This window comes from Diabrotica virgifera, chromosome 2 (genome assembly GCF_917563875.1).
Source record: "Diabrotica virgifera virgifera chromosome 2, PGI_DIABVI_V3a".
Taxonomy (NCBI): Eukaryota; Metazoa; Arthropoda; class Insecta; order Coleoptera; family Chrysomelidae; genus Diabrotica; species Diabrotica virgifera.
Window position 1 is genome coordinate 35,995,871 of NC_065444.1, and position 25,359 is coordinate 36,021,229.

General features: G+C 34.2%; 1 protein-coding gene across 3 annotated transcripts in view; it reads left to right on the forward strand.

Moving 5' to 3' along the window:
• The window catches only part of LOC114327426 (peroxisomal membrane protein PEX14), a 36,044-nt gene extending 20,430 nt beyond the window's left edge, over positions 1-15,614 (forward strand). The window contains exons 4-6 of one of the 3 annotated variants that reach the window (XM_028276043.2): positions 643-846; positions 6,582-6,628; positions 6,682-15,614. In XM_028276043.2, coding sequence (XP_028131844.2) covers positions 643-846; positions 6,582-6,603 — 226 coding nt within the window. In that variant the 3' untranslated portion in view covers positions 6,604-6,628; positions 6,682-15,614. Of the gene's footprint in view, positions 1-642; positions 851-6,581; positions 6,629-6,681 lie in introns of those variants that run through there. The other 2 variants (XM_028276042.2, XM_028276044.2) reach the window with 2 other exon arrangements.
• The last annotated feature ends 9,745 nt before the right edge of the window (positions 15,615-25,359 follow it).

Consider the following 25,359-nt stretch of genomic DNA (forward strand, 5'->3'; position numbering starts at 1 on the left):
GAGAGAGATGACTTTTGAAAAATACTGGAATAATATGATGGCAAGAAGTTTTGAGCCTAAAAGGAAACGCATACGCACTGATAATGTTGGAGATGTCCAATCGTGCTACCGCCGACTATACTATCAGATTTTAGATCAAATATGCCAATGAATGGAAAATAGGTTTAAGAATTTTGATGACCGAGACTTTCGTTCAGGTAGAAGAATTGAATTACATTATAAATAGGTGTTTTTACAATTTTTTTATAAATTGCTTCCCCTGTTTCAAATTTCACCGCACGCCCCTGTTCTCCAATATATCGTTGGACTATAGAAACAACATAGACAGAAAGTCTACAATTTTGCCTTTAAGTAAGCTAACAAATGCCTTCAAATGGGTACGTACATTCGCAGGAGATAGATTAAATCACAGGTAGTCAATCCAAGAGCGCACCTCAAGGATTTTTTTATTAAAGCTTATGTTTGTATGTGGCATGTTCGGGTTTTTCAATACTTTGCACCATTTTAATCTTAATTCGTCTGAGATGTCAGCAAATAATAATTCCAGCATCATTAAAACATTCTTCATCATATATTTGGAGTTAGTTCTCACAACATACAAACCTAGCGTACGAAATAATCATTTTACTTTGTATTTTCTAGGAAACAGTTTCCATCGGTAGCAAACAGTCCCGTAGTACCTCCATCTATTCCAGCATGGCAAATGTCCAGTGTGCCACCTGACAACATCGATGAGCAGGATGACCATGAAGAGAGGAAGGAAGATTTAGAAGAATTAGGCTCAGGCTCCGGATCGTCGGAACCAGAACATGGAATGAAAACGAGTGAATCTAGTTTAGAAATAATGTAAGTAAAATCAGAATAGTAACCATACACCGCATTTCTTAATGTTTGACAGCACGGTAATCGTCTTATTTATTCCATAGGATAATCATCTCTTACCAAATTATATGTTTATATTTTCCAACAAACCTTTTGTGCCAGAAATACAGTCAAATTTTCATAAGCGGACCTTAATGGATATTTTCCATTCTATTTTTTCCGGGATCACTTCAGGATGACGTTTTCCATTCTATTTTTTTTGCTTGGATCACTTCAGGATGAACAAAATCAGAAAAAGATCGAAAATGTTTGCTTTTTGCGCCCATATTTTCTTCTATTGCACCCTTATTCTCTATCACTCGATATATATTGCTTCTACAATAATAATTGAAGGGGTCGGGGCAATAAGGGACCTAAGCCTCATTTGAAAAGTTTTGAGTAAATCACGTTTAAAGTTTTTGACAAAATCCTGAAATCATATTTTTATATTTTATAATGTTTACCTTAATTCCTTACATGCACAATAAATTATTAAATATATTTTTTCAAAGAAAGATACAAAATGAAACTGCATTTTTTAAGAAAAAAATTATTAAACAAATAAATGTTGCTTATGACCCTTTTGAAAATAACAAAATGAATCATTCTAAAATCAAGAATACACCTACAATATTATTTTTTATTAAAAAAAATTGGTTTCATCATTCCTGTCTACTTCCTCTTCTTCATCAACTTGGTTATAGTCTTGTTCAATGTTACTTGTACTGATTCCAATAATACTGAGATAAAACTGCTGGTTTATGAGAGGAATATATTGTAAAAGTTTCTTTATATCCTGAATTTTTTTGATGTTCAGTACTATTGGTCCTCCATATATATTTTTTAGGCTTTTTGTTGTCACCAAACTTTACAACCCTCTTACCAACATTTACTTAATCAAACGCTCCATTTAGGGTGTGTTTAATGGATATGGAATTTTGCTGTTCGCTATCGAACCAAGAAGGGACCAAACCACCTACTACATAAAATACTTTTTTGGTTTTAAAACGTGTTATTGACAAACGAATTTAAATAGAATATTAGTGTTAATGGCTCTTTATCAATAAACAAATTTAAAACAGGTTATTTACGGCTACGTTTTACTAAAAAGGTAAATTTAATGTTATTATAACTTATTAAGACACAAGCCACATATCCTACAGCAAGAAGGTCTCTAGCTACTAAAATGTTTACTTACCTTTTTCGGAGAAGAATCATGACTTTCACTGGAACTCGTGTGCGGAGAATATTCTCGATCCTTTACAGAATCGTCAGAGTCAAAATCCGAACCTGAACTACTGTATTTTTCCTTATAAAATAATTGTTTTTCTTTCTACACTCTTCGATCATGTGTCGCCATGTTGATTTAACTGTGGCTTATGACGTTCTTGCTTAAAAATTTTCCATGATTTTGCAAGTCGGCAACAAGGTCGTTATAACCTGGTGGCTACATCTATTGCCCAATAGCCGTAAAACTTCGCTGGTGGCTGAGACCATTGTTACAGAGTCCGTTTTAATAAAATCTTCAAATTTCAAAAAATGTGGCTTAGGTCCCTTATTGCCCTGAACCCTTCAATTATTCAAGGTAAAAGTTTCGTTTTTCAATTTTACATAATATTTGACAATCTAGAAATTGAAAATTTAATGTTTATTGTTTAAAAAATAGCAATAATTTGGTAAAAATGTGCAAAAAATGAGTTTTTCCATTAAATGTTTTTGACCACCTAAGCATAACTTGCAGCCTTCATGTTCCGCCTAGAAAAACACGACTTAAATGTGTGCTAAATTTCTTTAGAATTGGTTTAATAGTTTTTGCGAAATAATTTTGCAATTCAGGGTCCGCAAAAAATTGCAAATTTTCAAAAATATGGTGGGACCAAAATAAGCACTTTAAATAATCGAAAACATTTTTTACGTATAGAGGAAGGCTCAGCTTCCAAACGCACTTTAAAATATTTAAATCGGTCAACTAGGAGAGCGTAGGGAATTTTTTAAACAATTTTTCGGCTTAGCCGAATTTTTTCCGTCCCCCTGATCTAGTTCAAAGATGCAATTGGCTCTGAAAACACAGAACACAAGCATTGACACAAGATTCAGCTGCTTGACAGAAAAGGGTACTGGCAACAACGCAAGAGAAAGGGGTATGAATTACGTAGAAGAGAATGAAGTAGAGAATGGAATAGAAGCTCCAACCATAGAGGAAGTTCTCGAAGCTATTAAGGTCCAGAAAAACAATAACGCTCCGGGAGTTGACGAAATACCAGCAGAACTGTATAAGGTAGGTGGCGACCACCTAGTAAGTCACATCCACGCGCTCATCAAAGACATATGGCAAGAAGAGAAAATACCCGACGACTGGAAGAAAAGTATAGTATGCCCGATCTATAAAAAAGGAGACAAACTCCAGTGCAAAAATTACCGTGGAATCTCTGTACTATGTACAGCATATAAAGTCCTCACGTATATTATAAACCAGCGGCTCCAACCACTAGCAGAAAATATTATTGGAGAGTATCAGACGGGCTACCGACAGGGAAGATCGACACTGGATCAAATATTTACAGTCAAACAGATCTTGTGCAAATCATGGGAACACGATATTGATGTTCACAACGTGTTTGTAGACTTCAAACAGGCATACGACTCAGTCAAAAGGAACAAAGTATACTATATATTGGCTGAATTGGCAATACCACATAAGACTCATTAAGGCCACAATGGACGAAACTCAGGCATGTGTACGAATACAAAACCACCGGACAGACTTTTTCAAAATTTCGCAGGGGCTAAAGCAGGGAGATGGGCTGGCCCCAACATTGTTTAACCTGGCACTGGAGTATGCGGTTAGGCAAATGCAAACTGGACGAGGAAACCTACTGACCAACCGAACGGTTCAATTGGCCGCTTATGCCGACGATATTAATATTATGAGTAGAACATCAACAGGAGCACGGGAAACATACGCAGAGTTAAAAACACAAACAAAAAAGCTAGGTCTGGAAATTAACACAGAAAAAAACAAAAATAATGACTCAGACGAGAAGAAATATAGCCCCACAAAACATTAAACATGAAGATGACATTGAAACGGTTGGAAAGTTTACATACCTGGGAGTAGAAATATATGCCGACGGATCAGAAGATGGAGAAATACGGAAGAGAAAAAGGGTAAGCACAGAACAAGTAAGTCGCGGTGGATGTGTACGTCGTGATAGATGCTACTAGTTAAGTCGCGGTCGATGTCGACAGCACATAGCAAGGAGGTCACCAAGTCACCTGCGCTGTCAGTCGAGCTAGAACCACTATCAAGTGAAGTAGTTTAATGAAATTTGAATGACAAAAAGGTTGTGCTTTTGCGATGTTGTGTCAATCAAGTGATGATAGTGATGAAATGTCAGCTGTAACCAAATGGTGGATGATACATAATATATCCAACAGACGGTTTTCAGTGCATCCAATAAATTTGAAAAAAAGCCGTTTAGGGGAATATCATCTTTTTCACGAACTGAAAAATGACCCGGAACGATTTTATTTGTATATGAGGATGACGCCTGAAACATTCCCGTACTTATTGGAAACAACTACTCCCTATTTGGATGGATCTGTATCTCACCACAACATTGATTTTTTTTAAACAGAAATAAAGCTTTTTTTAACACTTTAAAAAAGTTGTAATGTGTTATTCCCAAGAATGCTTCATTATTTGGATATTTCACATTGAATTATTCTATTTGAAATTTTTCGAATATGAAGCTATTTTTCATTAGCTATAACTCTGCTTTTGCTAGGTATAGAGACCTAGTATATACACCGTTTTTTCACTTTTTTTATAGGCTATAGTTTTGCTAAGAATATTTTTTTGACAAAATGCTTACGTTTTGAGTTATTTGCGAAAAACCATATAAAAACGTGGTTATTTTGTTGGAAAATGAACATATTCACTTGCAAATAACTCGAAAAGTATTTTTTTTATATGTTTATTAGGCAATCTGTTATAACATATAACAATAGGCACATTTTATCTGAGAAATAATGACATGAAGAGAGATTGTAACCAGCGCCACACATCTCTATAGAGATAATATTAAATTACTGTATTACATAAATACATTAACTTAGCTACTGTAACAATGTTAATGTCTGTGCGGTAAATCTAATGGTGTCTGTCTCTTTAACCGTTTTGTTTCCGAAAAGTTGTGATAATACCGAAAAGTATTGATTTGGTGAAAAAACTCTATAAAACAAAAGTTGTCTAAAATTAGTCAGTATATCCATTTCGGGACTTATCTTGGACAAATATTTTTTCACCCCCGAGATGGGGTGAAACCTATCCCCAGGACAAAAGCACACATCGGCACCACATCACTTTTTTTCTTTGACATGTTAGCTATCCTTATGCCAATTTTAATGTCAATCCAAACGGTTCTTTAAAATTTACAGCAAAAACCGTGAAAGAATGTACTATATTCTCATTTTTATCAATTACCTGTCATTCCAATATAATACAAGTTGAGTTACTATCTCCTTTCACTCCTTCGCAAGAACATGCCGGTTATGATGTTGTCTGTGGGTCTTGTCCCACAATACGGAAGTTAGCTGCACAATTGCTATCAGATCCTCCTTCATATTTAGCACTTCAAAAACTTACTGAATTTATATACTTTAGAAATTAAAAAATAAACTGAATACGAAAAAAGAATTACATAAAAAGTAGCAACTCAGGTAGCGCAGGTAATGACAACTTGGCCTCGAACGACATGTACCTAAAACAAAGTGTTTTTCAAAAGCATCGAAGCATCGATGTAAACCTCCTGGATGGCATCGCGCTAAACCTCCATCGCGACTTACCTGCTCTGTTCGCTTCCATTCATTACAATGTGTTTGTTTTACATGGATGTCGACATCGACCGCGACCGACAGCTACAGCTCCACCGCGACTTACTTGTTCTGTGCTTACCCTAACGCAGGCAAACAGAGCTTATTTTGCCCTCTCCCATATATTTCGGTCTAAAAGTGTCCACCGAAATACAAAGATGAGAATCTATAAAACCTTAATTCGACCAATAACATGCTATGGCAGTGAAGCCTGGGTCCCGAAAGAAACATCCAAAAGCAAACTCGACACGAGAATCTTCAGAAGTCGATACAACAACGAGCTTTATCAACTCTATAAGGAAACACCCCTGTCAGATTTCATTAGAATACAAAGATTGCAATGGGCCGGGCATGTGATAAGAATGGGAGAGGGTAGGCTACCAAAAAGAGCACTGAATGCTAGAATGCAGGGAAAGAGACCGGTTGGAAAGCCAAGAAAGCGCTGGGAAGACAGTAAACAGCGACGCACAAGCCCTTTGTATGGAGAAGAGCAGCCACAGACAAGCAAGGGTGGAGGCAAAAAATAAAGGAGGCCAAGGCTCAATTTGGGCTGTAGTGCCCTAGAAGAAGAACAACGCAACGGTAAATAAGGATATAATCATTGAAAAATAAAAAGAATAGTAAAAGAGACACATAGTAAAAAAAAGAATGAAAAATGTGGGACGGACTATAAAGTAATGTCATGTAAATAGTGCGTTTTAATCGTTTTGCCACATATGTCTTGGTTAAACGATTATACACCAGTTTTGTCACACAATATATATTTTTTTTAATTTTAATTTATTATTTACGCCGTTTTTTTAACAAATATTTTTATTTACCTTCTCAACTTTTATTTTTTACAGAACACACGATGAGCAATATTAAATCATGCCGTAATTTTCAAACAAAAGTAATTATTTCGATAAAGTAGTAACTACCAAATTGACTATCTTCTTCTTTCAGATATTCCTCAAGGGATTGTGATTCGGAGTCCTGCCATAGCCGGAAAAGTACCAAGGACGATATCGATAAAGACTAGGATATTCCATTTCAGCTCATCTTCAATTTTTAGATACTTATTTTAATAAGTTACCTTTTATATTTATAGATATTAAATGTTATATTTATTTTTAACATGACAACAGTTTTTTTGATGAATTTACGCCCAAATTACCACCATTTTAAAATCTGTTAAGATTTTACGTTGTGATTTAGATATAATTACCTCGATTTGTATGGTTTTTATTTGAATTGTTAACTCACACAGATTAATTGTTTGTTGAGTTTTCCACAATCTGCTTAGAATTCGTTTGTTTCTTGTTTGACAACAAGAAACAAACACATTATATTTTCAAACATATTTTCCTTAAATGACAATGTATCACATGTGATACATAATTTGACACCACTTGGTATGTTACTATACCCTGTTTTTAAACCAGGAGGAGTAAACTCAAAAGACAGATTCACACAAATACATCTGCTTTTTTGATTGATCATGTCGGCCTTCGACGGTAATCCATAATAGTCTGGGCAGATTATTGGAGAATAGGCCATTTTTGGGAAAAGTTATTTACCAGCAATTTTATTGCTGGAATCGAATCTTATGATTGTATATATTAATAATATAGGTATGCAAAGTCCGCAGATAGTGTGCTACTTTTTTTTATAAACAAAATGGCGCCCGAAAATCGTGTTTTTTTCAATTTTTGTCCTATAACTCCAAAGATTTTAACTTTACACCAAAAACACCCAAATAAAAATTCACCGTAATTACATTCTGCATAGAGACGTGTTTTTCCCGATTTACTTTGACGAAAATTTTCCCCGGAAAATGCGGGTTTTTCCAACAAAATCTTTAATTTTCAACTAAAATTTTAGATAAGTAATCAGTTTATCAATAGTTAAATAACTTGGTAATATCAAAGCTCTTTTCGTATGGATTATAATTCCAGAAGCCGATGGAAATTGAATGAACAGTTTAGCAACAATTGAGTTGTTAATTAAAAATTTACGGTGGCTATAATAACCACAATAATTATGATACATAAAAATAACTATGATTTTTGTATAAAAAGACACTGTACCTATCTAATGTACTTTGCAGAATTGAAATTGGACTATTTAAGCGGCCTCAGGAATATTTTACAATTATAAACAATTTTTTTGGCTTATAAACAAATAGAATATCTCGGGAAATATTAAATTAAATTAAATCACGAGAACGCTATTGAAAAAAAAGCGGCAGGACGCTTCTTTTAAAAGAAAAAGCGTTTAATTGTGATGAGTGGGTCCTGAGATACAACCAGTCAAAGTTGACCGGCATTTACGACAAAGATATAAACAATAGGGTCATAATTTTCGGACCATCACCTTTTTATTTCGGTCCTCTTTCTCCACACCAATTTTCATATCTTTAAATACTCATAACATATATTATTATAATTAAAAACTATCGATATTACGAGTCAAAATTGCCAAAAATAGCAAAATTCCAAACAAAAATTAGGTTGGAGAAAATGTAATCTCAAAGTTTAAAATCCGTATACGTTAAAAAAATGCATTTTCTCGGCTTCCCATGGAGCAATTTTCTTCATTCTTCGGCAGAAAGAGGACCGAAATAAAAAGGTGATGGTACGAAAATTATGATCCTATTGTTTATATCTTTGCCGTAAATGCCGGTCAACTTTGACTGGTTGTATCTCAGGAACCACTCATCACAATTAAACGTATTTTCTTTTAAAAAAAGCGTCCTGCCGCTTTTTTTTCCCAATACCCTTTTCGTGATTTAATTTAATTTAATATTTCCCGAGATATTCTATTTGTTTATAAGCCAAAAAATTGTTTATAATTTTAAAATATTACTAAGGCCGCTTAAATAGGAAAAAGGGTATCTCAGGAACCACTTATCACAATTAAACGCTTTTTCTTTTAAAAGAAGCGTCCTGTCGCTTTTTTCCAATACCGTTTTCATGATTTAATTTAATTTAATATTTCCCGATATTCTATTTGTTTATAAGCCAAAAAAAAAATGTTTATAATTTTAAAATATTCCTGAGGCCGTTTAAATAGTTCAATTTCAATTCTGTAAAGTACATTAGATAGGTACAGTGTCTTTTTTATACTATATTACCATTCTATATTACCAAGTTATTTAATTATTGATAAACAATTACTTATCTAAACTTTTAGTTGAAAATAAAATATTTTGTTGGAAAAACCCGCATTTTCCGGGGAAAATTTTCATCGAAGTAAATCGGGAAAAACACGTCTCTATGCAGCATTTAATTATGGTGAATTTTTATATGGGTGTTTTTGGTGTAAAGTTAAAATCTTAGGAGTTATAGAGAGCAAAAATTGAAAAAAACACGATTTTCGGGCGCCATTTTGTTTATAAAAAAAGTAGCACACTATCTGCGGACTTTGCATACCTATATTATTAATACATACAATTATAAGATTCGATTCCAGCAATAAAATTGCTGGTAAATAACTTTTCCTTGTATTTTGCTAATTAGCCCAGAGTAAGTATTATATTAAATTAATACGTCGCTAAATAGTTCTAAAAATAACTGTTTTTTGTATAAAAGCAGACTATAAATTTAAAAATTAAAGGGACAACGCAGAAAACACAAAAAGCCGCCGATATAACTTAATTGGCCTATGAAATGCCAATACATAGTATCAAAATTTCATAAATGTCAATAGTGGCAACTTTTCATAACAGTGGAATAAACTTGCCTGAGGTCCAATTACAAACAAGCATTACGGAGCGGCAAATTTGAATTACTCGCTAGTTTAATAGAAATAGAAACAAAACAGAAGTATTCTTTCACCGAGAATTAGTTTTCGAGATTTTTCATAATTCACTGGTCGTCATTTTGAAACGATCGGATAATTTTACAATTGAAGACTAGCAAATTACGCCCGCCTAACATTTTGAAACGGCACAACTAAAATATCAGAAAAATAATGTAATATAAAGTATTCTTAGTTCAGTCACCCAACAAAGAAATTATATACTATATTCGCTAAACTCAGTGCCAACGTTGTTGATTTAGGATCTAGTATACCTCTAATGGAGATTACTAAAATAATAATTATTAAATAAAAATATCGTCGGCCTAAAGTGACAAATGCATAAGTCCAAAATACCTGATTTTGCAGGAGAGACAAACAACCAACGCTGCATAACTTCCTTGTATACAACTAAATATGTGAAAATTGCACAAGTCCCTAAACAATTTAAATTCACGTTTTCAGTAATCATTTTGTTTAATTATCAAATAATCATACTGTAGGTACACGCCTATTTACAATGAAATACTTCTTATTATATTGGGAATTGGGACCTCGCAAGTTTCATAGCGACGCCTGGTTTCATAGCTCAGCAACATTTTTCGCACTTTTAATTATATTGGCCAATTATATTAGTCCTGGTTGGTGGATAATTGTCAATGCCATAGCCCAAAAAAATTATAAGAAGAAAAAGTAAGATTTAGGTTATGTTATTAAAAGGTAAACAATAGGGATGTTCACTAATTTTTAAATATAGTTAAATTCAATAGATTACAAGGCATATAAAAACGTAACAATCATAAAACTGTTTAAAAATGTATATTTTTTAAGATAAATGAGTTCATAATGTTGATTTTCTTGGAGGCTAGAAAAACGGTACCCTACAGCGAGGCTACGGTCTGTGACGTCAGCAGTCGTAACGTCTTTGATCGACGACTAGTTTTGTATACTTATTTACTCAGTGTATTTGAATATGCGCAGTTTTTTACGTATTTAATTATTAAAAATAAAGCCAAATAAGTGGTGTTTTGTTCCTGGGTGTGTAAATACATCAAAAAACAGTTCTGACAAGATTTTTATTACCGTTCCAGCCAATTTAAAACAGAAAAAGAAATGGTTTGTTGCAGCTAGAACTTAAAATAACTAACTTAAAGAACTAACTTGATAAAATAAACAGAAGTTTTCCAGAGACTTTCGGCCCTTGGTAATAATGTAATTGTTCTTTCTGCATTTACATTTTTCAAAAATACTTATTAGTTTTCACAGGATTCGAAAAAAATGAACGAATTTAAATAGCATTGGACCAAGATTTGGCACCTACCCCCTTAAAGAGTAAATGAAAAAGTTTCGGGACCTCAAATTTGTATTCCTTAAACTGGGATATTCCTAAAAACGGGATTCTAATAATACATACAGTAAAAGTAAACCTTGAAATAACTACATGTCGATGTAGGTATGACTTTATATTATATTAAAATCATTAATAATTTAGTGAAAAGATTGGTTGAAATGAAAATGTATAATACCCAAGTTCAAAAATATTTTTTACCTTGGAACAGTTGTCAACTCGAAATACGAAACAACCGAAATAAGATCTAGAGTTGAAAAGGACATAGCAACATTTAACAACATGCATGAGAAATATTTTCACCCATTGCGACATAATATCTCTCCCACTAAAAATGCGGCTGCTAAAATGTTATTATTTCCGGTCTTGCTATATGGCGCAGAGGCCTGGACAATATTGAAAACATTAATGAAAAAGCTAGAGGCATTCGAGATGTGGGTGTACCCACGTATCCTCAAAATATCCTGGGCGACCCACACCAACGTACAGGTATTGCGTCGAATGGGAAAACAAAAAGAAATCTCTTTTACAATTAAGAAACGAAATCTTAAATATTTCGGTCATATCATGAGGCATGATAAATATCGTATACTCCAACTGATAACGCAAGGTAAAATAGAGAGCAAACGCGGATCCGGAAGAAAAGACACTCATGACTTAAAAACTTACGCCAATGATTTGGACAAAAATCGATCGAGTTATTCAGAAACGCCTCAAATGAAATTAAAATTGCCATGATGATAGCCAACGTCCACAACGGACAAGGCACATGAAGAAGAATAAAAATATTTTTAATACACCTAACCAAGGTAAAGTAATAACCAGCCAATGTATGTATACAATATGCATGCGTACAATGCATGCATACAACTTTCTCTATTTTTTTTGTGGAGTATTAGCATTTATTTTTTTAGCTTAAAGAAGACATGGAAAATTATATGGAATATACCCTCAGTAAAGCTGTGGTAGATTTATTTTTTTACAAGATGCCAATAAATCATACACCATTGTTACATCTACACTACAGTCGGTAGTTTATACGAATCGGCTTTCTGAAAACCTTCTTCCATTTTATTTGTTTATTTTTGTAAAACCCAAAATATGTCCTTACAAACAGTCTATCCACTTTAAACTAAACAAATTCACTATAAAACTCCACTTTAACTCTGATAAAACAAGAAGAGAACAAAATAAAATGACCTGAAACGTCAAACAGGTAAACAGTAACACTATGAGAATGGCGCGCGCTTGGGGTGTGCAACTAGTGACGTCAGGCCAATAGAGAAGCGTTCTTGAAATTTAAAATAATGCTAGATTTGTAATAAAGATTTTTTATAGAAAGGCTTTTTCAATTTTGTTGAAATTTTGGACAATTATTCCTAGGGTGTTTCTTAATCGTTTTACATGTTTGAAATGACTTTTTAATTTTTTGTGAACATCCCTATTGTATGTAGTAAATAAAATTAATTAATAAATGCAGTACTGCAAGCAAAATACAATTATTTAAATTTACTTTTATATAATAATTGCTTATCATATCAATATTGTGGAGCAACATACAATTTTTCTTCTTCAATCACAGCAGGTATGAAATATACGTCAATTTGACAATTTCAATTGACAATATGATTTATTTAGGAAAGTTGCAAGATTTCTCCGCTATTCGCGCACGATCCTTTCTCGTATCCCCTCCAAGTACACTTGCACACCGCGAATAAACATCAGAAAATCACCGATATGTTTGAACGGTTTGGCCACTAACAAGAGCGGACTTGTGCATATTTCATAACAATATGGTTTTTAATATTAATGGACTTATTCAGATTCCATTTTTATAATTTTAGCAAAATCTAGTCAACTATATTAGAAGAAAACAGATCCGTAGGTAGCTTTTGGATAATGCTCACAGATGCCATCAAAAGTCTAAAATTGAATATTTTGGACTTATGCATTTTTCATATTAGGCCGACGATATGTACTGTGTGTTGCATACTTATTAGTAAATGTAGATTTTTAATTAGATTTCTGGTGTGTTATCTGTGGGAGGCTAAAATAGGAGGTTATATTATATTATTCTCCTGCAACTTCCGTTTTATTCGTATTTGGAGTAAGCCTCCAGTCACTGAAATCTTTACCGAGAACTATCAAATCTGGTAGTATGTTGCTTGCGCTATCTATTGTGTTATGCCGAGCGGCTACTGCTAAGTCATCAGCAAATTCATATTGCCACCGTCGGAGGGGTGGGAGATAATATACAGATTTAAGAGAATTGGAGCAAGAACCTATCCTTGAGGAAGCCCATTTTGAAATATCCTTACCCTGCTCTTATACTGTCTCCAGTTCTTATTTGAAAAGACCTATCGCACAGCATATTGTTTAGTACTGTTACACGGTACAGTTGTTGACAAATTTAAAGATAGGTCCGTTCCTCCATACGATGTGGTACGCAGCAGTTAGATCAATATAAGCTACCTACCGTAGTTTTTAAACCGGCTTCATATGTGTGATAAGACTGAACAGTTGATCTGTACAGCTGTGACAAGGACGAAGCTCAGCCTGTTCTATTCGCGATGAAAAACAAAGTATCTGACCAAGGGCGGCTCGTGATAGTATAAGGTGGTGAGGCACACTACACCTGAGGAATTTTATTATTATGGTTAGCTTCTCTTTAATGGCCAGAAGGTTGATTTTGTGACGTCATAATGCTAGGACGAATCTAGGACCAATAATCCCGGACAAAAAATCCTCTCAAATTATCCCTGGACAAGAAATCCCCAGACAAATAATCCCCGGACAAAAAATCCCGGACAAATAATCTACAAAAATGTTTTATTCAAAATATCCCTACAAAGAATTCCGGACAAAAAATCATCAAGAAATATTTGCTGTCGATTAGGTCTCTAAAACTTTTCCAGTGAATTATGCGATCGACTCAAATGCTTTCAGCCTCAGTGCATATTGAATTCCAATTCCATATTGAAAACTTCAAGTTTTACACAACAAAAGAGTGTGCGTTTTTTCAAAAATCGTGGAAGATATGGGGAATGAGCTAGGGCTGTGGGAATCATGTTGCAATATTATTCGCTTAAATCTTTTGCTCACTCTGATTTTAATGTATGTTAAAAAAAATTACAAAAAAAACACAACCACAGCATACAACATTTTTGAAACACTTAAAAACTACTTTTGTATGTAAACGTCCGATGTGAAAGTGGAAACGTTAATAAAATCATTTTTTAAGTTAAATTGTATAATGTTATTTCTCATTTAGAATAATAAATTACATAAATGCCACAAAGAAAAAATAGCTTCATAACAATATATTAGATGATGATGAACAATGATTTAAAATGAACACTGTTTTAAATACATATCCATAAACTTCTAAAATATAATAAGCCACTCGTATATACCGCGCGTACATAGAAAGCTATGATCTACAATCGACTTGTGCTTGTACTAGTCGGTTCAGTTCGGCTATTCCCATTCCGTTCCGCGGAGCCTGAGGCCGTTCGGCTATTCCTATTCCGTTGCGCGGAGCCGGAGGCAAGCCTCAAGGATGGATGAATTTTGTTCCTAGAATCGGTGGCACATTTTTCAAATTTTGCCGGTTTTACTGTTGGCGTTGTCGCATACTGTTGCAGATGGTGTGAGGCATGCTTCAACTGTAATGATTTGAGAAAGTTGGAATGGCACGTGGAAGACGGATATATAAGATAAGATAAAGAGTCAGGGCCGTACCGATTATTTTAATTTTTTTCATAAAAATAAAGGTATTTAGGAAATTTCAAAAAGCTAAATTATATTTAAAAAACTGATTATAAAACAACGAAATAACGTAAATAGTCGATTGATATACTGGTGAGGCACTGCCTCATAGGACAAGCCGCCACTGTATCTGACCTCTGGTGGAATAAATTTAAACCACTATAAGTGGTATAAACAAACCAGAAAATTGTTGATTTGAACGGAATTTGGTCACTATTAAGAAATTTTTAGTAAATTTCAGCATTTTGAGTACACTAAAATATTTTAAATCAAATCGGTATTGCTCTGTTCCTCAGTTGAATGTTTGTTTATACCATTTATATCGGCCATTTTCCTGCATTCGACCTGCCCTCTATATTCAGGTTTAATCGCGAATTGGTACAGTATTAAAGGTCATGTACGAATCGTATTCAACTCTCTCTACCAGTGTTTTGATTCTTCCGTTTACTATATAATTTTATAAGAAAATGCCAAAATTTTAATTATAAAGCCCGTAGATGCCTGTATTTTTTTAAGTCCCTGGCTGAGCTGAAAATACAGTAGAGTAATAAGTTTTCTGTCACTTTGACGTTTTCGACATATTCTCAAAGTAAAAGTGTGAGGTTATGTTGACTGGATGAAAATAAACAGCTGAAAACGTACCAGAATTGATAATGTATAAGTTATATTTGACCATTATGTGTCAAAAAAGAATGTGTGATACATTTTTAAAAATATTTTCCATAGTATGAAGCTGTCGTACCCAAAAATCCTTACAATTTTTTTAGCACTGTTTTGTGTTAATCTAGTACGGCTTTAACTTAACCCACATTCACCTATATTTTTGACAATTTATACATGTTTTTAACGAGTTTGCATTTTTATATTTATAGATTCATAATTTTTTTGGTTTGGGCTTAAATTCAGAGAACTGACTATTTGGTCACACGGTACAACCAAAAATGTTTTTAATTATTTTGTTTAATAAAGATTTTTTGTTTGGCATTGTATATTTCTTATCCCTAATGTTCTGTTTCTATCTTGATCTTCGTTTGGTTCAGTATGAACACATTTTTTATTCGAACAGTTTTTGAAGTTATACTGCTTTAGGCACGATTGGGAGTGAATTTTTATTATTCTGCGCGCATGCGCACATAGACAGTATAGAGTTCGTTGCTAAATCTTTTAAGTTATGTATGTATCAGTATAAACAGGGTGTGGAAAGAATATATTAGTGTTTTTAATAAATATATTTATTATAATTTTTGTTTCTTTGGATTTGTCTTCCTCGGGAATAAGATAGTAAGTAATATTTAATAGTATATTATGCAACGAGCATTTAATGATGGTCATTATGAAGCCAGTATGATAGAGTACGAGCTTCATAATGATAATTAAATGCAAGTTGTATACACTATTTTTTCTGTGATCATTCACAACAAAAAATATATTCAAATTTATTAATTTTGTAACGCAAACAAATTAAGTAGTTTGACAGTTTGTTTACATATTGAGAACTGTCAAAGCGTATGTATTTGACTCGCCATTGGTCACTGCGCGTGTACCACCTTTATTGCGGTTCTATTGGTTAAAAATCTTTATCTTAATGAAAATCTTTATCATAATGAAGTTAATTATGATACAGGTAGTGACATCATAATTGATATATTATAGTATGAGAATAGAAAAAGTATTTTTATACTTCACTTGATCTATTTGTCACTATGTATGAAATCTTGTAATCCGTAAAACCAAAGGGAGGATAGCTCAGTGGTAAATAGAGCCTTCGACTGGAGATCGAGAGGTCACCGGTTCGAGTCCGTGTGTTTTCTATTTTTTTTTTTTTTATTTTTGCTATTGTTTTAATAAACATTTTTGGAAAGTAGTAAGTAAAAATTAGTTTAATCTTTAAATAAAATACAAATAACCTGTTGAAAGTATATCTATTTCGTTGAAATCATATAATAAAAGTATAAACTTTTACGCGCGTACAAAGTACACACACATTCTTTTTTTACAATTTGCAAACAACAGGAGCCAAAATTGATGTAAATGACATTTTTAAAATGGTTTTGGATTGTGGATTAGAGGATCTTGGAGGCAGTATGGGTTGTCGATGCTCAATACTGAAATAAAATTCTTGAGTAATGTCCATTGTTTCTGACGAAAGAGTCGGGGTTTCTAGAAATAGAATTCATCTTCTGCCAAACAAACCCTACTTTCACGTCCCCGGAGGATTTCTCCGTGCAACCATTGAGTGGTTTACAATGGGTGTGCACATAGCTGAGAGGGGGTGAAAGGCAAGTTTCTGGCGCCTAAAAACTGGAACCGTATCGGCTAAGGGAATAAACCCTGACAAAAAATTCTGGTCTTCCAGGTTGGCGGTTGGGTCGGTAACTCGGTACCGTAATGAGTACAAAACCACGAAACCTTTAAATAAACCTCGAATAGATCGGTCAGAATACAAAATGTCAGGGATTAAATCAAGGAGACAAGCTGGCACCGACACTATTTAAACTGTCTTTCGAATATGTGATCAGACAGTTGAATAGAGCTAATCTAACAAATAAATCAATATAGATTGTTGGGTATGCCGATGACATAAGCATTATGTCTAGTACAACAGAAGAGACAGCAGAGGGAAAAAACTTGACGACAACAAACTACAACGCATCAACCCAAATTTGTCACCAAAAGGGATAATGCCACAAAAACGACGAGATCAAGTCATACAATACCGCTTGAGAATAGGGCATACCAGGTTAACCCACCAGTACCTAATAAAGAAAGAACAACAAAAACTGTGCTATGTTTGTGATATTCCTCTGACAATCGAACACATTATTGTTAGTTGCCCACTCTATCACCTGGAACGACTTCAAAGTGATTTACCAAGTGATCTGAAAAGTGCTCTGAACTATAGTAAATGTGATAAAGTGACCAAGTTTCTAAAACTAACTAAATTGTACAATATAATATAAAAATAAGCTTAAGTTCTCAATTGTAATTAGTTGTTATAAGCAAACATCTGATTTTATGTACAACTCTTCCCCGCAAATAACCTTTCATGGTTGACGCGGTTTACTTAATAAAAAAAAAGAAGATACAGCGGAAATATACAGTGATGAGCGAGCGAGCTAATAACCGGCGAAATATGGAAAACATAATACATTGCGAAACAAAAAGAGATGGAACTAGTAGAGGTGGAAATTATCGTTATAAACGTATAAATTAAGAGCGAGAGAACCTGGAGAAGATAGGCGCGGGATCGGCAAAATTGGAGGCATAGTTTGAAGGAGGCCAAGGCTCGATTTGGGTTCTGCACCATTGGAGAGAGATGGTTATGAATAAAGTATACCTAAGCCAAGCCGCACACCAAAGAAACATGAAACGAAAAACATGAAATATGAAACGAAAAACATGTTTCATGAAACTAAAACACTGCTAAACAAATCTCAAAGTCCGCCTACCAATGAAACGAGTGTGATTCATGCTCATGACACATTTTTATTTTCGGAGAGTTTCATAAATGGCCGGATGTATATTTGTTTAGCAGTGGTTTATTTCCATGAAACGTAATTTACGTTTCATGTTTCTTTGATGTGCGGTCGGGCTAAAAGAAAAATAAATAAAACAACGGTTTTCGGCTTTTCCTTTTATTCTAACCAATACTTCACATTTTTATGTACAAGGTCCAATTAGGTACTTCTTGTTCCAAGATCATTGTTTCATAACCAAATCTTGGTAAACTCCCTAAAGCTATTATGAAGTAGTATCTCCGTTGAATTTAAACAAAAACACGATTATATGGATGCATAAAATATTTTAAGAATTATCAAGTCACGACAGTTTTTGAAAAAAGCAAAAAGTATTTGAAAAACAACAAAGCAAACGAAATAAAAAGGAATATGAATATTCTGACTCCGAGGCGCAAATATCACTTCATGATAGTAGCAGCAGTTTAAGTTTTTCTGAAAGTGATACTAAAAATAACTTATGTGAATAAGTCCAGGAGAGTTTTCTATAGCACGGGGAAAACAAGCTACGAAAGCACTCCATGGAGTCTTATGGAACAACACTCAGAGTCTTATGAAACAACAACCAGAGAAAACAAAAAAAAAAGATCTTTCAGAGCATACTGTTGAATATTACCCTATATGGAGAGGATGTATGGCCAATAACAACAATACGAACAGTTGAATTGGACTTTATGAGAAGATGTCTACAAATCACCAGAGAGCAGAGAATAAGAGAAGAAATATGGAACAGAATAGAAGTAGAATGCTCAATTACAAAAAACTTGGAAAACGGAGCCCTTCAGTGGTACGGGCATGTACAAAGAATGCCCGAAGCAAAGGTGGCACAAAAGAATATTGGACTGGGACCCATCGGGAAGAAGACGCTGTCTTGAGATGAAAAACATAGGAAATGCTGTGATAGATAAGAGACCTCAGAGAAAGTGACTGGGAGATTAGTGCTGTGGAGGACGAAAACGGCAAACCCATGAGAAAAAGGCGAAGAAGAGTTTACTATAGTAGGGTTTATTACAAATCATTTCGAATGTAATGGTAGATGATAATTACAAGTAGGTAATGTTATGTTCAATACAATGCGTTTTTCAGAAACTGAAAAAGACTTTTTCTAACAAGTCTGGCATTATTAGGAAACTTTTCAATCAATTGCAAGGCAGTTCTGATAGATTTAAGCACTTTGTTAGCTTTTCAACTGGTTTAATTTTTCATTAGATGTAACGTAAAAAGTGATACAGCTTTAAAAAATTTGTTTTAATTTTCCCCCTTTTTGTGTTTACCCCCTTTTTGTTTACGTCTTTAGATACTATTTTTTAAAAATCTTTTTTGAGAAAAAAAAATAATTTTTATTTGACAAATGTTTTATTTTTATATTATTTTTATCCAAAAGGGCCAAAAATCCTCTATAGTCTATACGGAGTTTTGTCACACTTAATGGGACAAGAATTTTAATATTTTACTTTGCCCTATAGTTTTTTCTTAGTTAAAGAATTTAAATATCTAGGAACAACCATTACCAATGACAACCAAATAGATGGAGAAGTTAAAACGAGAATAATGGCAGGAAACATCTTTATTTGCAATGCAACATCTAATAAAGTCAAAACTTCTCTCACGAGGTGCACAAATCCAGATATCTAAGGCCATAATATCACCAGCAGTCGCGTATAGAAGCGAACCGTGGACGCTAATAAAAAGAGAAGTAAATAAATTGCTGGTGTGGGAACGTAAAATCACTCGAATGATATATGGCCCTTGCAGAGAGAGCGTAACAAACTAATGGAGGCGCAGATTATACAAAAACGAGTTAGTCTCTGTTCGGAAAGGAAAATCTAGTTAGATATTCTTCATGTGCCGTGCTCGATTATTGAGCGTTGGCTATAGTAATTATGTTGACGGCAGCTCGGAAAAGGGATGCAGAGGATCTGTTAAGCCATTCTCTCAGGTTTCTACGCCATGCCGTTCTTCGACCTGGCCCTCCTATTTCGTCTAGCTTATATTGTACAGTAAGGTCTCTTTTTATGCGATTTTGAAGTTGTGCGGTTTGTATTTCAATCAAAAATTTCTATTATTAACAACTATTATAATTAATATTAACTATTCACATTCAGATATCAATAAAGTGAGCGTTTGCAATTTGATTTGGGGATTCCACTTGTTACATGATGTCGCTATGACATCATTCTGAGTTTCACATTGAAAGGTATAACTTGTACCTAGTTGTTTTGAAATTAAATTTTCTCTTAGCGGTGTTTCGTTCATTTTTATAAGCGACGAGTTTAAATTTTGCTGATTTCAAGTTGCAGTATAAAGCCGCGTACTCACTGGTAAAAATTTACAACGAACCAGCTGTTCGTCGCAAATATTTTCATTCTCGAGGCAAAAATTTTGCTCATTTTAGACGCACACAACACACACACTCCATCGGTTGTCGGTTTTTGAGCGAAGATAAAAGAATTTGCGTCGCATACGGTTTGCAGTGTGAAAAAACGATAAACAAATTTTCGATGGTCGAGCAGTTAAATTCGCGACGCAAATTTTTGCGACAAACCATTAGTTCAATACGCACGTAAAAATTTACCACTGAGGACACGGCTTTATATGCAGCACATTTTGATTTCTAGATTGAAACGTTTAAAGAGAGTGTCGTCAAGTTTTACTTTTCATAAGAAGAGGTTTTTGCCAACTCAATATCGTAAGTCTATTTTTTTATTTCTTTTTTAAGATTTTATTTGAAATTTTGGTGGACAAACGTTTTGGTTTTATATGATTTTAGAAAATTATGGAACGTATCCCTCCCTTTTCAATGCAAGTAAAGTCTTTTTAATGCGATTTTTTTAATGCTTTTCTGTAAACGTATCCACCGCATAAAACGAGACCTTACTGTATTATTAAATGGAGTATTTTTAACTGTTCTGACTACTTCCGTGACTTTCCCCAACAACTTCGTTACGAACTCTATCCACCCAACTTATTCGTAGGATTCTCCGATACATCCAGATTTCAAACGCTTCCAGTTTCTTGAGAAGTGTATCTGTTAAAGTCCAACCGTCGACACCGTACAAAAAAGTAGCGAACACATACATCTCACTGATCTGTCAATCGCCTTATAAACAATGTGTTCTGGGAAAGCCCAGATGGAAGAAAGTCTGTAGGACGGCCTAGAAAAAGGTGGAAAGATGCAGTCATAGAAAATGGGAAATAGTGGCACAGAACCGACAAATACGGGAAAGCAATAGTAAACGCGGCAAAGACTCACGAAGAGTTGTAACGTCAATGATGATGATGTTTTTTTTTACATATATTTAGCTATATTTGCAGCTAAAGGCACTAGTTGTCCAAATGGCCAACAAATTTTGTAGGTACATATACTGTATGATGCAATTTGTGAGAAATATTGCATATACACAAAGTGCGGACATTTGCCTCCACCTACCGATTCAGTATCGATTCTAGTCAAAAAAACTTCCTGGTGAAAATTCCTGAAAAATGTTTAAATAAGACGTCGTGATTTTTTTAATGTTTTATTCTATCTAAAAAAAAAGAACAATTCAACCGAGATACTTCTCGTTGCTTAGCACAACAAACTTATACTAGAACTATGTACATTTCAAAAAGTCAACACAAGTTTTATACAGCACGGAAAACAATTCCGTCTTTCATTGTATATTACAACTAATACAAATCGTAAAAAAAATATTTATATAGTAACTAAAACCTGTCTATCACAACTTCAACTCAACTAAACCGCGAGTATTGCTGTTTTGGGGAAACTAAAATCAACTTTAGAGTTTTAAACGTAGTATATTTAAAAAGTTTTGGAAGATACGGAAGAATGGATGATCTTACATTAAATACTGCACAATTTGTGTCGATACAGCGTGTACAAAAAATCTTACGCCAGACTCCATATCGCACCGTATTACAACTTTATCACCCAACTCGATTCAGTCTCAAATTAGTTTTGGATTTTATACTGAAAAGAATGAGCATCTTTCATTGCTGACGTGAGCCGAAACCATTTAAATGCATACAAGGTGTTTCACCGCGGAAACTACTTATAGTTGCCATTAAAATATTCCAGAAAAAATTTTAAGCTTATTACAGTCATTTGTATTTGAATGGTGTGGTAAGTTTCCGATACAGGTAGAAAGTATTGTTAATCTATTGTACTTTTAATTATTATACCAGCTATTCAATATTTTTACCTCTCGAAATTTAACGATACTACTCAAATACAAATAGTTTGCAATGTAAAGGACACTGCACGCATATTATGGAAAATATAATGTCACTCAAATGCAATAAAATTTACATGATTCGCCTCGAAATTAGAATAATTTCAAATCGTTGCGCCAACTATGAGTTTTGATTAATAACGGCGTAAATTGTAATTAAGTTTATGGAAATCGTTTGAAGTCAATTAAACAGTCATTCATAAATACTATTAGTCTAATGGCTATTGAAATCAGCTTAACCCAGCGTGAGCTAAGCCAATTAGAGGAACTGTATATTTTTTTACGACTGATTAAATTATACCTACTTCATTATCTAAAAGATAAGAGTAAGCCTCTGCCTTAATACCTGTAGAAAAATTTATGAACTGGCGAGTCACGAAATGTCTTTTCTCTCTTTAACCCATCATATACAGTCCGTCCAACTTACCGTTTGATATATTTGATATAAAATGAATTCAAGAATTTTTTGTAATTGGGCAACAATGTCAACTTAGATCTCCGACGTAGATAATGACGTGCAACGGTAAGTATATTGGACGGACTGTACATAACTACATATTTGATTTTAGATTTATTTATTTATGTGTGAATTTACGCGGTTATTTAACAGCATTCAGAGTTGGCGCAACGATATGAAATTATTATGATTTCGATACGAATCCGTTCATGTAAATTTTATTTAATTTGAGTGACATTATATTTTCCATAAGATGTGTGCGTTGTCCTTTACTTTTAACGTACTAGCATGTCTGTCAAAATATTAAGTTATAAGACAAGTATAAACAAATTATCACAAATATCCTGGATGTAGTTTCCGATATATAGACAGTGTAAACTCGTCGAAAAACACCTTGTATAAGTGAATCTGCCAGCCCACTGTGCCGTTATGTCGATATTTATTATCAGATTGTGATCTAGTAACGTTATTATACCTACTTTGACCGACTTCTCAAAGGCTTTAGGGCACGTTAGCATGAGAACGGCGTCAATAAAATGTATAAAGTTGTAATCGCGCGTTAAGCGCTTGTCATGTGAATGTGCCGTAAGTACACGAAGACAGTGGAAGCGGTTTCCGCTTATGGCCTATCCGCGCGGTCCCGCTTTTATAAGTTTTCAAAATGAATGCACGTTTTTAAATGTACGCGTATATAGTTAAAGCAGGTTGGTGCGAGCAAACCGCTTTTACTCGAATGAGAATTTAGTTTATTTCCGCTTTTTGTCGCACGAGTTTGGTGTTTGTACAATGGAGGCATTGATTGGTGCCGTTTTTGAAAGATTGGGAAACGAGGGAGAACGATATTTCACTTTTTTTCATTATCTTATGTTAAGTTTTGAAATAGATGATGAGATTCTCCTTAAATTATTCTTTCGCGATTAAGAAAATGTATACCAACTTTTTTTCTTTTCAATTAAGTCAAAATATAATCAACAAAAGCAATCATATCGTCATCAGAAGACGATATTTTGCTAGAAGTTGTAGACTTCTTCTTAGGGTGCCTGTCCGTTCCGAACGTTGGCGATCATTCTGGCTATGATGACTTTGTTGGTTGCTATACGGAATAGTTGTGTTGAGGTCTTTCTATATGTTCTCAGGTTAGCAAGCCAGGATATTCTTCTTCGTCCTGGGGCCCTTTTCCCTTCAATTTTACCTTGTAAAATGCACTGGAGTAGCTCGTATCTGCCTTGATTCCTCATTATATGTCCCAAGTACTGCAGCTTACAGCCCTTGTGTTCATCCTCCGTAGTACTTCTTCATTGGTGACTTTGTCTGTCCATGGTATCTTCAGGATCCTTCTGTACAACCATAGCTCAAAAGCTTGAAGTTTCGATAGAGTTTCTGCCTTCAATGTCCACGTTTCTACTTCGTATAGAAGCACTGAGTACACGTAACTTTTAAGGAGCCTTATTTTTGTTTTTAGAGTGATGTCATGGCTCTTGAACACAGAGCTCATAGTCAATAATGCACTCTTTGCCTTCCGATGCGACATTTAATCTCTTGAGTATTGTCCCACGACTCATTGATTATAGTTCCCAAATAGTTGTATTGTGAGACACGTTCAATTCTCATTTGGTTCACATACAGATTTGCTTCAGTTATGTTTTGCTTGCTGATGATCATTAGCTTGGTTTTGCTGGTTTTTATATCTAGTCCGTATGTTCTACTTGTTTCAGTTATTTTATTCATTAAGTTTTGCAGCCCTCCTATGGTATTGGAAAACATTATTGTATCATCTGCATACCGCAGGTTACTGAGCTTGAGATGCCTTCATCAATATCTTTTAGAGCCTCTTCAAAAATGTGATCTGAGTACAGATTGAATATCAGCGGTGAAATTATGCATCCCTGTCTCACTCCCCTTAAGATTTTGACCTGATCTCTATATTCTTCATCTATTCTGAGCACTGCTGATTGATTCCAATACAGGTTAGCTATTATTTTCAGGTCTTTTCGTCAATCCCTGTCCCTTTCAGCACTTCCATCTAAGTTGTAGACGCAACTGAAAAATTTGAACGATTTTTCTCGCTCTTACCCGTATTCACTGTTTTTCCATAACCATAACCGTTCAGATTCGCGCCGTTTGCTCGTAAGCAGAAACCGCTTCCACTATGTTTGTACCCTAAGTTTAGTTAACAAACTAGCTTTGAATTTCGTATCTTAGGTCAACGTCTCTGTAAGATATTTAACGAATCTGAACAACAAAATCACTATAAAAATAATTATGTGACTAACATCGATGTTTGTCCACTACAGTCAACTGAGTCATGCTAAATTTAATGCAACATCATAAAAATTAAGTACAATAATGTTTCAATTTGGTTTTGTATAAATTTAAAACCGTCGGTCTTGACGGTCCAGTTAGCTGGGGCTCAGTCGATCGACAAGTTTAGTGGATTTGCGATTTGCGGTCGCTGGTTCGAGCCTCAGCTAGGTCATGAAATTTAAAAAAGGCCAACGCCGTAGTATAAAACTCAATAGAGTC